Source organism: Pipistrellus hanaki (assembly GCF_964339955.1).
Source record: "Pipistrellus hanaki genome assembly, chromosome: 2".
Lineage (NCBI taxonomy): Eukaryota > Metazoa > Chordata > Mammalia > Chiroptera > Vespertilionidae > Pipistrellus > Pipistrellus hanaki.
In genome coordinates this window covers 64,796,663-64,809,691 of record NC_140504.1, presented here as the reverse complement: position 1 = coordinate 64,809,691, position 13,029 = coordinate 64,796,663, and the positions used below count along the sequence as shown (strand labels likewise).

The 13,029-nt window shown below is 42.0% G+C and overlaps 1 protein-coding gene across 2 annotated transcripts; it reads right to left on the bottom strand.

Moving 5' to 3' along the window:
• Window positions 1-808: 808 nt before the first annotated feature.
• DPPA4 (developmental pluripotency associated 4) lies at window positions 809-11,648 on the bottom strand. 2 transcript variants are annotated; one of them, XM_084875863.1, is made up of 7 exons: window positions 11,551-11,648; window positions 8,165-8,315; window positions 6,000-6,160; window positions 5,868-5,918; window positions 4,901-5,192; window positions 3,009-3,204; window positions 809-1,202 (listed from the first exon to the last, which is right to left on the bottom strand). In XM_084875863.1, the coding sequence occupies exons 1-7, from the start codon at window positions 11,572-11,574 to the stop codon at window positions 1,139-1,141; spliced, it is 939 nt and encodes a 312-aa protein (XP_084731989.1). In that variant the 5' UTR covers window positions 11,575-11,648; the 3' UTR covers window positions 809-1,138. The 2 variants fall into 2 exon arrangements, with proteins under 2 accessions (XP_084731989.1, XP_084731988.1); XM_084875862.1 differs by having other exon boundaries at window positions 8,165-8,318; window positions 11,551-11,634.
• Window positions 11,649-13,029: the final 1,381 nt, after the last annotated feature.

Below are 13,029 nucleotides of genomic sequence, written 5' to 3'. Positions count from 1 at the left end.
GGCATGTGGAGGTATTATTGATATGAGAAAATGCTAAGTAACTGATTTACTATCTGAAAAGGGATTTACTATCGGGGAAAGGGAGGGAGGAAGAGACTGAACATAAACTACACCTATGGATGAGGACAATGGGGGATGGGGAGGGGGCGGAGGGTGGGGTGGGAACCTGGTGGAGGGGGGAAGAAATGAGGAACCTTTGTAATAATATGAACAATAAAGATTGATTTAAAAAATAATAATAAATAAATAAATAAAATAAATAAAATAAAATTTAAAAAAATTAAAAAAAAAAAATAGAAACTTGAGCAATCCAATGTAAAAAGGGGAAAAGTTAAATAGTAAGAAAACAAAATATCCTTACAACTAATAAGAAATAAAGTATGTATTATTTATTACACTGAAACAAAATCATGCCTTTTGGCTTAATCCTACAGAGTTAAGAACATCCTATACAATAAAAGGCTAATATGAAAATTGTCCCTTTGACTGGGTATTTGACCAGGGGGTGGGGCTGGTCGGCCAACTGCCTGCAGACCCTTGCCCCAACTAGTCCTGCCCCCAATTGACCCCCTCCCCACTCTAAGCCCCCCATTGAGGACAGAGCATGCTGGCCAAACACCAATAGCTCCTCCCCCTGGCCAGCCCAGCTCAGCCCAATTGGCCCTGATTGGGGTGGGTCAGCCAGACTCCACCCGTGGACAAATTTGTGCACTGGGCTTCTAGTAAACAATAATTTGCATACAACTAAATTCCTGAAACATAGCAGATGGTTACTTTACATATGTGTTTTAAGCATACTAGGTATTTAGGACTCAGAAGGCAGGAGTTTAATGAGGGAGCACACCTGTCTCTCCACTCCCCTCGAGAAGTTCAGTTCAGGCTCCCACCATGAAAGAGCCGCTGGAGTCCCCTCTGTTTCAGATGGGTAATCGTCAGATGGTGTGACTTTTGCATCTTCACTGCAATGAATGATAACTGTATCCCAGCAGATGAAGCAGCAGGCACTGTTGGTAGTCTAAGAGTAACATCTGCTCCCCACCTGTCTGGGCCCTGTAAGCAGGGAGCACCGAGGATGTCGAGCAGCCCCGACTGCTGTCAGTGGCACCGTGGAGTTGATTGTAGTCACCTTCCTACCATTTTAATTACAATCATAGCCGTAATCTCTTCCTTCGCAAGGAAAGCTCCTCGATAACACCTTATTCCTATAAAGCAAGTGAAATGATTGACACCTTTAAAATCCCAAACAAGAAATGTCAAGAAACCCAGTGCTGGAATGCCAGTAAAATTGACCTTAAACTTCAGGATAGTGGGTGGGAAGCTCATGGCTAGGTCCTCTAGGAATGGCAATTTCAGCCACCTTACCATTTGTCTCTATCATATTCCCGTTCTGTGCAGCCTGGCGCAGGAGAGGCCCCCGAGTGATTTTTTTTTTTTTTTTTTTTTTTTAACCATTTCCTATGGTCCCAGTATGCCAGTAAAAAGCTATCCAACATGACCTCAATTGTATTTAACTTCATTGGCACAGAATTGTGGCAGGAATCGGGACAGCCAAAAGGGGAAAAGATAAGCGTACATTCCCTGTGCCAGCTCCCAGGGGCTGCCACCCCTAGATGAAGGGGGATTCTGGCCAGAGGGCCCCACGTCAGACTGCTATCCTCTACCAGCTGTGCCTGATCTCTGGTGTTCAGTAACCACAACACCAAAGGGTGGAGGATAAGTGGAACAGAAAGCTGAGATGGAGCCCCTGGCAGAGTAGTGTGGGCACAGACCCTTAGGAGCCAAGACTGGGCTGCACCAGAGGGATTCTTTTCTCCCCATCTTCCCTGTCCCCGATGAAAATCCCCTGTAAGCATCCCATTACTCTGTTGGTACTTTCAGAAAATACCTCCAAGGGCAGTGTCTACTTCTTTCCTCCCCTGACTCAACCAACACCAAATTTTCTAATATCCTTTACTGCTTTGAATCTTATTATCATCTTAACAAGTATATTATGTGTACCTTCCTCAAGTTTCACTTGAATTAGAAAAGTTTCCCCAGGCACTCTCCCCATTAACTTCATAGTCCAGCTTTTCTCGTTTCTTTTCTGCCTCCTTTAACACGTTCCCCCAATACTGCTGTTCCTTGAAGCACTATCCTGAGCTCCACTACAACTCTTACCTTTAGCAATATTTAAATAACCATCAGATAATTATCTAGAAGCAAGATTATTTGTTCTTGACACTTATAGGAAGTGGAAGGCCCGTTAAACATAAAAAAACACCCTTTTCTCCTTGGACTGTCGGCCTCAGTCCATTTACCTGCTTAAAACCCTTCAGTGGCCCATCACCTAGGGATGAGCTGCTTGACTCAACTCCTCATCCTCCCCACCACTGCTAATGTACATTTTTCTTGTTCACGCATTTAAATTTTTTTATTTATTTATTTTTTTACAATTTTTAGATAGGCATTATCATGCATATTTTGTAAGAAAACTGAGGCTGTTTTCTGCAATATTCTATCACAAGGAACTATTTTCAATTCTATATTGCCCTAAGGTTTCCTTCACAGCCTCGGCTCTGATCCCCATACTGAAAAATGACCTTACTGCTTCTCCTCTAGTCAATTCTCCCTTTACATCAATAAATCTGTTTTTTGATGCCAGTCACCACATGGCATCAAATGTTTACAGATGTTTACAAACCAATCATCTGCATTAGACTATAGGCTACTAAGTTGTTTTTTTGTTTGTTTGTTTGTTTGTTTGGATAGTAATTATTTCAGTGTAGTACATATACATGGAATATAGTAATTATAAATGTGTGTTTCTCTAAAATTATGGATCTCCAAATAGACATAATATTTTTTTCCTAGGAATATACTAATGGGTGATAACTTTCTTGAAATTCTTTACTGATAACTTCTGCTTGAAATACAGGGCTAATTAAGATAAAGAAACATACGTTTCTCGTCTCCATCAACTAAAACCCAAGGGCCCACTTTTAGTTTGTAGAAAAGAACTAGGTAATTACCTATGGACGCATTTTGGGCACAACATATTATCCTCCAGGTGGGGGGGTGGAAAGCTGAGGGAAGGTATCAAGAAGAGGGCACACACTTGCCCCGGTTTCTCAGGAACCCAGGCCTGCCCAGCATAAAACTGCAGCTGAACCCAACCCTCTGTGTCTGCAGGGAGACTCTGTCCATGGACCACACACCACTTGAGACCTGGGAAAGGAAAGAGAGATAAGTACGAACAGAGCAAGACCAAATCACGTTCAAAATTGCATCCTGGTCTTTGATTCTTTCTCAAGTGCTAGCTCTTGAGATATGAAACCTAGAATTTTGAGTTAACCTGCTGTATCCTGTTCCCTTTAGAAAGCAATGCAAGACAGTTCCTGTTACAGCTTTAAAAAGAAGCAAAAATTATAGTTGGAAGTGGTATAAGCTGCAAGTGGGTAGATGGTGGTGTGGGGGAGACAAAACTTGACCTCTACCCATCTTAGGCTTCCGGCTGGGATTCTAAAGACAGATTAATAAGACAAAAACAATTTATCAATGCATGCCAGGGAGGAGAAAACACAACAAAACTGGATCAAAACGGGGGCTTAGAATTCCATCAAATAAAGAACAACATATTCGTGGAGAAATGACAGGGCAAAAGAAAGCAGGTTTAGGCCACAGGGGTTGAACTGTGGGGAGGTGAATGCATGGGAGGACAACGGAGTAAAGTTTGCTCACAGGTTCCTCTGGTACCATCTCTCAGTTGACAAGAGCAAGAGCATATCTGGCAAAAAGTGAACTTATGTCCTCCCTTTAGGCAGAAAAGGCGAAGGTTGTTTTTTTTTTTTTTCTCTCTCTGAGTTTAATTGCCTTCACCTCAAAATAAATTTATTTATGTCAGAGTTATATTTGTGGATAACCCATTCTGGTTTCCTTCAACCGAAAGACTAACCCAGAGAGGTCTGAATGGCCTTCATGAAATAGGTCCAAGGGTGTGAACACTTCAACAGGCAGTTTATTGTCTTCCTTAATTATATGATCTATAATCCTTACAAATGTAGAGGTAGCATTGTATTCTTAACCCATTTTATGGTGTGAAAAGTGGGAAAAAGCTGAAACAATCTGTCAGTGTTTCTCATTTAATGGATGTTAGAAGACCCAAAGCTTCAGCTCAGGCAGTTGATTTTAATCTGCCCTTCTTTCTTTCTTTTTTTAATTTTTTTTTTTTTTAAAAAAAAACCTCACCCAAGGATATTTTTTCCATTGATTTTTAGTGATAGTGGAAGAGAGAGGGAAAAAGAGAATTATCAGAAATATTGATGTGAGAAGAACACATCAACTCCTGCACACATCTTGACTATTCCCTGGAAGAAGCGTGAAACCGAGGTACGTGCCCTTGACCAGAATCAAACCTGGGATCCTTTGGTCCGCAGGCTGACACTCTACCCACTGAGCCAAAATGGTTACACTCTTAATTCCTTAAAGGGGAAATAAATTAATTCAAACAGATTGTCATTCCTTTGTGATGACACCAGTAATTTAGAGCAGTGGTTTTCAGTGTGAGTGGTCCCCCGACTAGCAGTGCCAAGAAAATTGCCAGAAATGCACATTCTAAAGCCTTGAATCAGAAACTAGAGGTGATGGCAGAAATCACTAGCTTGTTAGGTCATTTAGATATACCCTAATTTGAGATTAATATCAACTAAGCTCCCTACCTGTTTGGCTCAGTAGGAAGAGCATAAACCTGCAGACTGAAGGGTCTCAGGTTAAATTCAAGTCAAAGGCCTGTATCTTGGTTGCAGGCTTGATCCCCAGCTCTGGTCCAGGCCTGTACAGGAGGCAACCAACTGATGTCTCTCTCTGTCTCTCACATCGATGTTTCTCTGTTTGTAGTTTTGCTTCTTTTCTATATGGGGCTTACCAGTGGCCTCCTGTGGCAACCTCTTAGTCTTCATACTCCCAGTCTTCCCAGTATTGGCTGCAATTCTGCTCCAGGAGGCAAACACATCATCCGGGGTGGAAGTTGACACAAAAAGATTGTCCATTCCCTCCAGGAGAGCCGCTGCATCCCCGTCAGAAGCAGCCTCCGCCTCCGGGGAAGCAGTCAGTTCAGGAAGAGCAAAACTGTCCAGAGTCATTTCCCCCTGCTGCACCTTCAACTTCCTTTGTGCTAAGGACAATATCTTTGCCTCCTCAGGTTTGACTGGAGTCTTCTACAAATAGGATTGGAGAGATTAAAATGTTATCAGAAATGCAGCCTCGCCCAGTTGGTGTGGCTCAGTGGCTGAGCTTTGACCTATGAACCAGAGGTCATGGTTTAATTACTGGTCTAGGCACATGCCCAGGTTGTGGGTTTTGATCCCCAATGGCTGGGGATGGGGGATGCAGGAGGCAACCAATCAATGATTCTCTCTCATCATTGATGTTTCTATTTCCCTCTCTCTTCCTGTTTGAAATAAAATAAAATAAATTTAGCCTCACCCAGGCTAGTGTCTCTTAAAAGGTTGATGGTTTGATTCCTGGTCAAGGCATGTACCCAGGTTTTGAGTTTGATCCCTGGTTGGGGCACGTGCAGGAGGCAACAGGTTGATACTTCTCTCTCTCTCTCTCTCTCTCTCTCTCTCTCTCTCTCTCTCTCTCTCTCTCTCTCTCGGAGTCTCCCTCCAAATCAATAAAAACATTTTCTTTTTTTAAAGAGAAGTGCAGCATCATTTTTATTACTCTTTGCAGAGTTGGTGAAAACTGAGGACAGGGATGTTGTGCCTTTTTAGGAGTGGAGGGTGAAAGAAGGGCTAGGTCAATTATTTTACAACTTTTTCATGCTAAAATAGGTAATTAGGATGATAATGGATGCTTCCATTCTACCAAATTTCTTACAAATTACTCACCTTTTGATGAGGGTAAGCATATTCACGCAGCCTGTCATATGTTTCCCATTTCTAAGAGAAGAGAAAATGAGTTAATAATTAGATCAAGGTTCCCACGCTGCCTTCTAGCCACACTCACAGCCCGGCCCTCACCTGGCCACTGGTGCTCAGCTTTAATTGCTGGCACCAAGCCCTCACGACGTCTCGGTGAATCAGGTTAACTGGTGGCAAGTGATCGGGCAGCGGAGGAATTGGTATCTTCCTGTGAGTTTTTACTCTTTTTTTTTCTGGTTCCATCTTTTCTGGACAATAATCTGAAGGAGAACGGGATAAAATTAGTAATAATTAACTCTTATGTGGCCTTTTAAAATGTCAAAAGTACAATCACTTTTAGTTATCATAGTAAAGTCCCCAGTATAGAGTTAAATGATTTACCCATGACCACAAAACCTCAAAGGCATGGTCCTCGCACCTAAGACTTAAAACTTCTGAGTTCCCCAGTTTTTAATTCCTAAAACTCCCCACTCCTCACATACACACTCCCCACTCCTAAATAGGCACAACATCCCTGTCCTCAGAGATTAGCCCAGAGATTCCAAGGAAGTTGCTTAGAGATCGCATTTCCAATCCAGGGAAATGAGAGAAGTTTTAGACCTGTGATGTGCAGCACAACCACTGTTACCCACAAATCTGCCAGCCCACCCCACCAGGGCAGCGCTCCTGTCCCAGCACACAGGCCTCCTGCTGCACTCCAACACACCATTTAAGAAAAGACTTCAGAACACAGCTCCAGAACAGACACAATTATGCCTACACTAATAATTCCTAGCATTTATTGAGTCCACATTACTAGCTGGGTATAGTTTAGAAGTTTTACCTAATCACTCCATATAAATTACAACTGACCTTTCACCCCTGATTCAGCCTAGTAGATATTATCCTCCATTTTTAAAATAGGAAGTAGTGTTTTAAGAATGTTATTATTTTTTTTTGCCAGGACCGGTTTGGCTCAATGGATAGAGCGTCGGCTTGGGAACTGAAGGGACCCGGGTTCGATTCCGGTCAAGGGCATGTACCTTGGTTGCGGGCGCATCCCCGGTAGGGGGTGTGCAAGAGGCAGCTGATCGATGACTCTCTCTCATCGATGTTTCTAACTCTCTATCTCTCTCCCTTCCTCTCTGTACAAAATCAATAAAATATATTTAAAAAAAAAAAAAAAAAAAAAAAAGAATGTTATTATTTTTTTAAATCCTCACCTGGAGATATATATGCCCATTGATTTTTAGACAGAGTGAAAGAGGATGAGAGGGGAGAGACAGAGAAACAGCAATGTGAAAGAGACAGACACATCCATTGGTTTGCCTCCTGCATGTACCGCAACCAGGGCTGGCAGTCTGCAACCAAAGAATGTACCCTTGACCAGAATTGAATCAGGGACCCTTCAGTCTGCAGGCTGATGCTCTATCCACTGAGCCAAACTAGCCAGGGTGTTTCAAGAATGTAATTGCAAACCTGCATCGGTCTGCCCCAAGTCATTGCACATCGAGGTTTTTAACTCCAAAGCAGCTAGTTAAAACAAAAATTTTAATTTCCACCGTTGAAAGTCTTTTTTTTTTTTTTTTTAAAGAAATGTTTCATTGAGCCAGAAATGCTAAGGAGATGGGTCTAAGGACATGAAGTCCGAACCACCAGCAGCTTGGCTAGGTGGAAGAGACAAGTATGTACATGGACTTGACAGTTTACAAGTGTTTTTATACATTAAGAAGCAGAGAGGGGGAAGAAAGGTGTACAGCCACTTGAAAGAATTTACATTAGCTGTCGGCAAAGGGGTGGGAGAGGTTGAAGTGGAGCCAGGACTGGGATACGCATAGAGTCAGAAAGCCCACACGTAAAGACACAGCGGTGGCTGATGGAGTGTGTTGGTGCTTGGTTAAAATATTCTGAAGAAATACAACCGGGAATTTAATCCAAGCTCCAAACAACAGGAAGAATATAAGGAGTCCTTTCTTAGCTGGCCTTTCGACATCAACAGACCAGCAGTTCTGTCTTTTGCTCCCACTTGGGCGGCTGTAATTTATGACATCTCAGAATTTTCCCCTAACCAGAATAGAAGCAAAATTATTGTGTAAGTTTGGAGACAGGAAGTAATAAGTTTTAAGAGGTGACTGAAAGGAGGCTTCAGGGAGGTGAGATTTAAGCCAGGCTTCAAAGGACGCATATGGCTTGCAGAATAGAGGACAAACATTTATTTCCTTCTCCAGAAAAGTTCCTCAGGCTTAAACCAAGGAAATGGGACTTGAGGGGCTGTTACCTCTTACCTTGGTCATCTTTCTTAGACCTCTTCCGTTTGGTCTCCATCTCTGAGGTTCTTTGTTGGCTTGGTTCACCAGCAGCCCTGTGTTTCTCTTTAGTTGGTTCAGGTGGAGATTTTGAAGCTTTTTGCTGCTCCCCTGACTTCTTTGGGGACTTCTGCTGGGTTTAGAAGAGCCAATCAGTAATTCATCTGGTGTTTGACCCACCACATCACATTATCTGCCTTAAGGTTATCCACACCCAAGACACCAAGGTCACTGGAGGTCACTGGCAGTGTGTATTCCATGGGTATCATCTTAATGATCAGGTTTATGTATAAGATAGCGAAACAATGATGGAGAAATAGGAGAAGGCCAATTTGAATGTATGAGAGAAGACACAAAATATAGATACAAATAAAAATAAATTATGCTCTGTTTCGGAGGAAGCCCTTATATCACCCACATTATCCTTATCTCCCACCAAGATTTACAACCCTTACCTCCCCCCACGTCTTTATTCTTGACCCCTTCCAAAAATGTTTCCCATAAAGATGCTATACATCCATTATTGTTCTTTTTTTTTTTCCTCATATATTTTATTGATTTTTTACAGAGAAGGGAGAGAGATAGAGAGCCAGAAACGTCGATGAGAGAGAAACATCGACCAGCCGCCTCCTGCACCCCACCACCGGGGATGTGCCTGCAACCAACATACATGCCCTTGACGGGAATCGAACCCGGGACATTTCAGTCTGCAGACCGATGCTCTATCACTGAGCCAAACTGGTTTCGGCTCATTATTGTTCTTAGCAGGGAAAATATCCGGATAATCAAATGCCCTTAATACAACATACCAGCCTCATATTTTCCATTTCAGTTTTTCAGTTTTTCTATTACTCTCCATTGCCCCAAGTTTCAGTATCAGCATTCCTTTCCTTCCCAACACAGTTACTTTGACCTAAAGAGATTTCCCTACCTTAGCCCGTTTGGCTCAGTGGATAGAATGTCAGCCTGCAAATCCAAGAGTCCCAGGTTACATTCCAGTCAAGGGCAAGTACCTTGGTTGCAGGATCCTCTCTGGCTCGGGCTCTGGTTGGGGTGCGTGCTGGAGGCAACCAATTGAAGTGTTTCCTTCACATCAGATATTTCTCGTTTTTTTTCCCCCCTCTCTTTAAAAATCAATGGGTAAAGATCCTTGGGTGAGGATTAAAAAAAAAAAAAAAAAAAAAAAAAAAACCTGATTAAAAAAAAGTAAAAAGATTTTCCTCAGCTCCACCCTCCCCCTCCACCCTACCCCTAGGTTCTATTTACATTTTAAAACTTAACTTTTTGACTCTCACTTCCAGTATTAGTTCATCTGGTAATCCTTTTTAGCCTTTACAAACCTTGGCAAATCTACATCATTTCCTCATTCCACCATTTGTCAGTTGCAATTTTACATTTGCTTGTGATTTGAACAGTGCCTATTACTCCATTTGATTGTAAGCCCCACCAGGGTAGAATTTCTTTACTTTTCATTATAGGCACTTACTGGTTAATTGAATCAAAAGAAACAAGAGAACAGTGGGGATGATAATGTTGGGTGATGTGGAGAGACAGAAAAACTGACCTCTGTTGAGCCTCTATCTTCTATCAGGTATTGATAACTAAGGTTACAAAATTAAGAGCACACAGTATTTTAGATAAAATTAATCTAAGGTGAATTTGCTCCCAAATTTAAAGCCTTTCTATCATCCATCCAAGTGGGACTACTGGACAAATTAACATTTGTATGGCATTTTTACAACTCTATAGCAGTTTAACACTCATATTCAAATTTTATATTTGCAAAGCTCTTTCACAAAATATTCACAAAAGTCTTAAAATTGAGAGGGCAAAAATGACTCGGTTCTAGGAAGAGATCCCAAGAGTGATCGGGTTTTTTTTTTGCAGAGTTGTTCAATTCTTCTGTACTGAAAGAAACCAAACTTAGGCCATCCTTAGGCTGCCTTTTTTGGATACTGATTTTAAGCTGTTTATTAAGAAACACGTCTCAGAAAGAACGTATGTATATGGAACATTTCACGAATTTGCCTGTCATCCTCGCACAGGGACCAAGCTAATTTCTGTATTATTCCAAGTTAGTATGTGTCCTTCCAAAGCAAGCACTGGAAAGAACCTTTGACCCGCTCAGCCCCAAGAGCTTCAGAGAAACTGCTTCACAAAGATCTTAGGATGTTCACCTTGGCCTAATTTGAATTATGATAATAAGAGGGCTTCAAGTGGGGGTCTTTGGCTAGGATTTTTCTGCCATGTAAGCTCTGCTCTTTCTCTACTTATAAATTACCCATTCTCTCTCTCTCTCTTTTTTTCAAAAAGAATATTTTATTGGTTTTTTACAGAGACGAAGGGAGAGGGGTAGAGTTAGAAACATTGATCAGCTGCCTCCAGCACACTCCCTACTGGGGATGTGCCCGAAACCAAGGTACATGCCCTTGACCGGAATCGAACCTGAGACCCTTCAGTCCGCAGGCTGACCTCCATCCACTGAGCCAAACCAGTTTCGGCTAAATTGCCCATTCTTACTTACGAATCTAAGATCTCACCATTCTCCTACTACTGTCTTCCCCCTTCCCCCTCCCCCCAAGCCCTGCCGCGCGCGCACGCACACACACCCTTTTCTATTTTGTCCAAAATGGCAATGTTGCCTCACTATCTTCAGGAATTTTTCTGTCCATGTGAATTCCCCATGCACATGTATTAAAACTTTATTTTCTCCTATTAATCTGTCTCTGCTTATTTGATTAGCCCAGCCAGAAAAACTTAGAGCGTGGGAGGATAAGTATAATATAGTGGTTTAGCCACCACAGTAGTAACCTCAGCCTCTCCACCTTTAGTTTCTGTCCTGAGTGCTCATCAGTATGTACGGCTTCTAACTACTTTTTGGCTCTAACAACCCCAGGAAAAGACCAGCTCAGACACAGCACCTTTGGTTTAAGATCTCATTTTCCTCCCAGCCTTAGTCAACTGCCTCTTTCTAAAGTCTTTTCCTCACCTCTCTTTTTCTCCCATTTCCGTTTCCTTCTAGCCCAGATACCTGATTATTTCGACAGGATAAAGCATCTCTTTAAAACCAAAAACAGCCGACTCATTTCTTATTTATTTCCTCACTCCAAACAGCAAGCTTTCATCATATCTAGAGCTTACTTTCCCTTCCCCCTCCCTCTCCCTGCCCCAGGCACCTTACCATTAGCTTCCTCACTCTCCTTTACCTCTAGAACTTGTTTGCTAAGCCCATTTCTTTAGGAATTACTTTTTTTTACCTCTGTAGTTTGCCCAATAGCTCCCTCTTACAAAAAAAAGAATGAATGTGCTGATGATGCAAGTGTAACACACAAAGACAGAAAACAAAGCCCATAAAATGTCCATACCTTCTTGCCTTTTGTATTTTCCATAAGGAGAAAAGAATTGAAGGCTGACGAAGAAAAAGTTCTTACTTCTGAAATGGCCCCTGACCCAAGATTGCTTTTAAAAGTCTCCTCCTACTTCCTGCCAACCAAAGGAACTCCTCCCCCCTCCCTTTTTGTCCCTCCCCCACAATTTGTGAAAGCTACCTGTGTTTTTATTTAAGAGGGAACGGTGGTGTGAATGGATTAATACCATTCCTGGTCTTTTTGTTTGTTTGTTTGATTGTGAGCTTTTTAATATCGTTATCTAAGGTGTGGCTCAGGAGATCTTGGGAAGTTAAAACTTCAGAAAAATTCCAAGGGAAAAACAAAAGAAAACTTCTGAACCTTAGGAGTGAAAGGATTTTAAAGCCAGAACTTTAGGAAACAGTTGAATTTCAGGGCTAGATTGGTGGCTTGAAGAAAGCAAAAAAGGTTTTCATGTACTACATAACATCTTTCTTAAAAAAAAACAAAAACAAAAAATATTCTTATTGATTTCAGAGAGGAATTGAGAGATAGAAACATCAATGAGAGAAAATCATTAATGGGCTGCCTCCTGCACGCCCCCTACTGGGGATCAAGCCTGCAACCCAGGCATGTGCCCTTAACCAGAATCAAATCCCAGGATCCTTCAGTCTGCAGGCCCATGCTCTATGTCTATCCACTGAGCCAAGCCGGCTAAGGCAACATCTTCTTTCTGAAGGAAGTTGCTCAAACAATTAAAACTCCAGCTTTTCAGTTGTCCCATGGAAAGATGGCAAGTTCCATTCCTGGTCAGAGCACATACACAGGTTTTGAGTTGGATCCCTGGTTGGGCACGTTTAGGAAGCAATGGATTGATGTTTCTTGCATCAGTGGATCCCACTCCCACCCACCCTTCCTCTCCCTAAAATACATATTTTCAGGTGAGAATTTAAAAAACAGACACACACACACACAAAAAAAAAACCCTCCAGCTTCCCATCTGTAGTAATGAAAATGAGCACCTTCCCATCTATCAGCAACTAATAGTTTTAAAAGTTCAATAAGTATTTAAAATTCATTAAATCTAGGTCAGCCTGATTCTACTGCTTGAGGTCCTAACTATTGACTACCAAAAAAGGATTCTTTTCTTACAAAAAGTCTGAAAATGGCCTCCTCAGACCACTCCTCACTGTTAAACTGTCAGGGATTAAGGATACCTGAAGCCTGGGCTGGTATGGCTCAGTGGTTTAGTGTCAACTTATGAATGAGCAGGTCCTGGTTCAGTTCTTGGTCAGGGCACATTCCTGAGTTTCTGGCTTGACCCCTACTGTGGGGCATCAGAAGGCAGCTAATCAAGGAATCATCTCTCTCATCATTGATGCTTCTATCACTCTTTAATTCTTCTTCCTCTCTGAAATCAATAAAAATATATTTTAAAAAAGGATAAGTGCTGAAACCGGTTTGGCTCAGTAGATAGAGCGTCGGCCTTCGGACTGA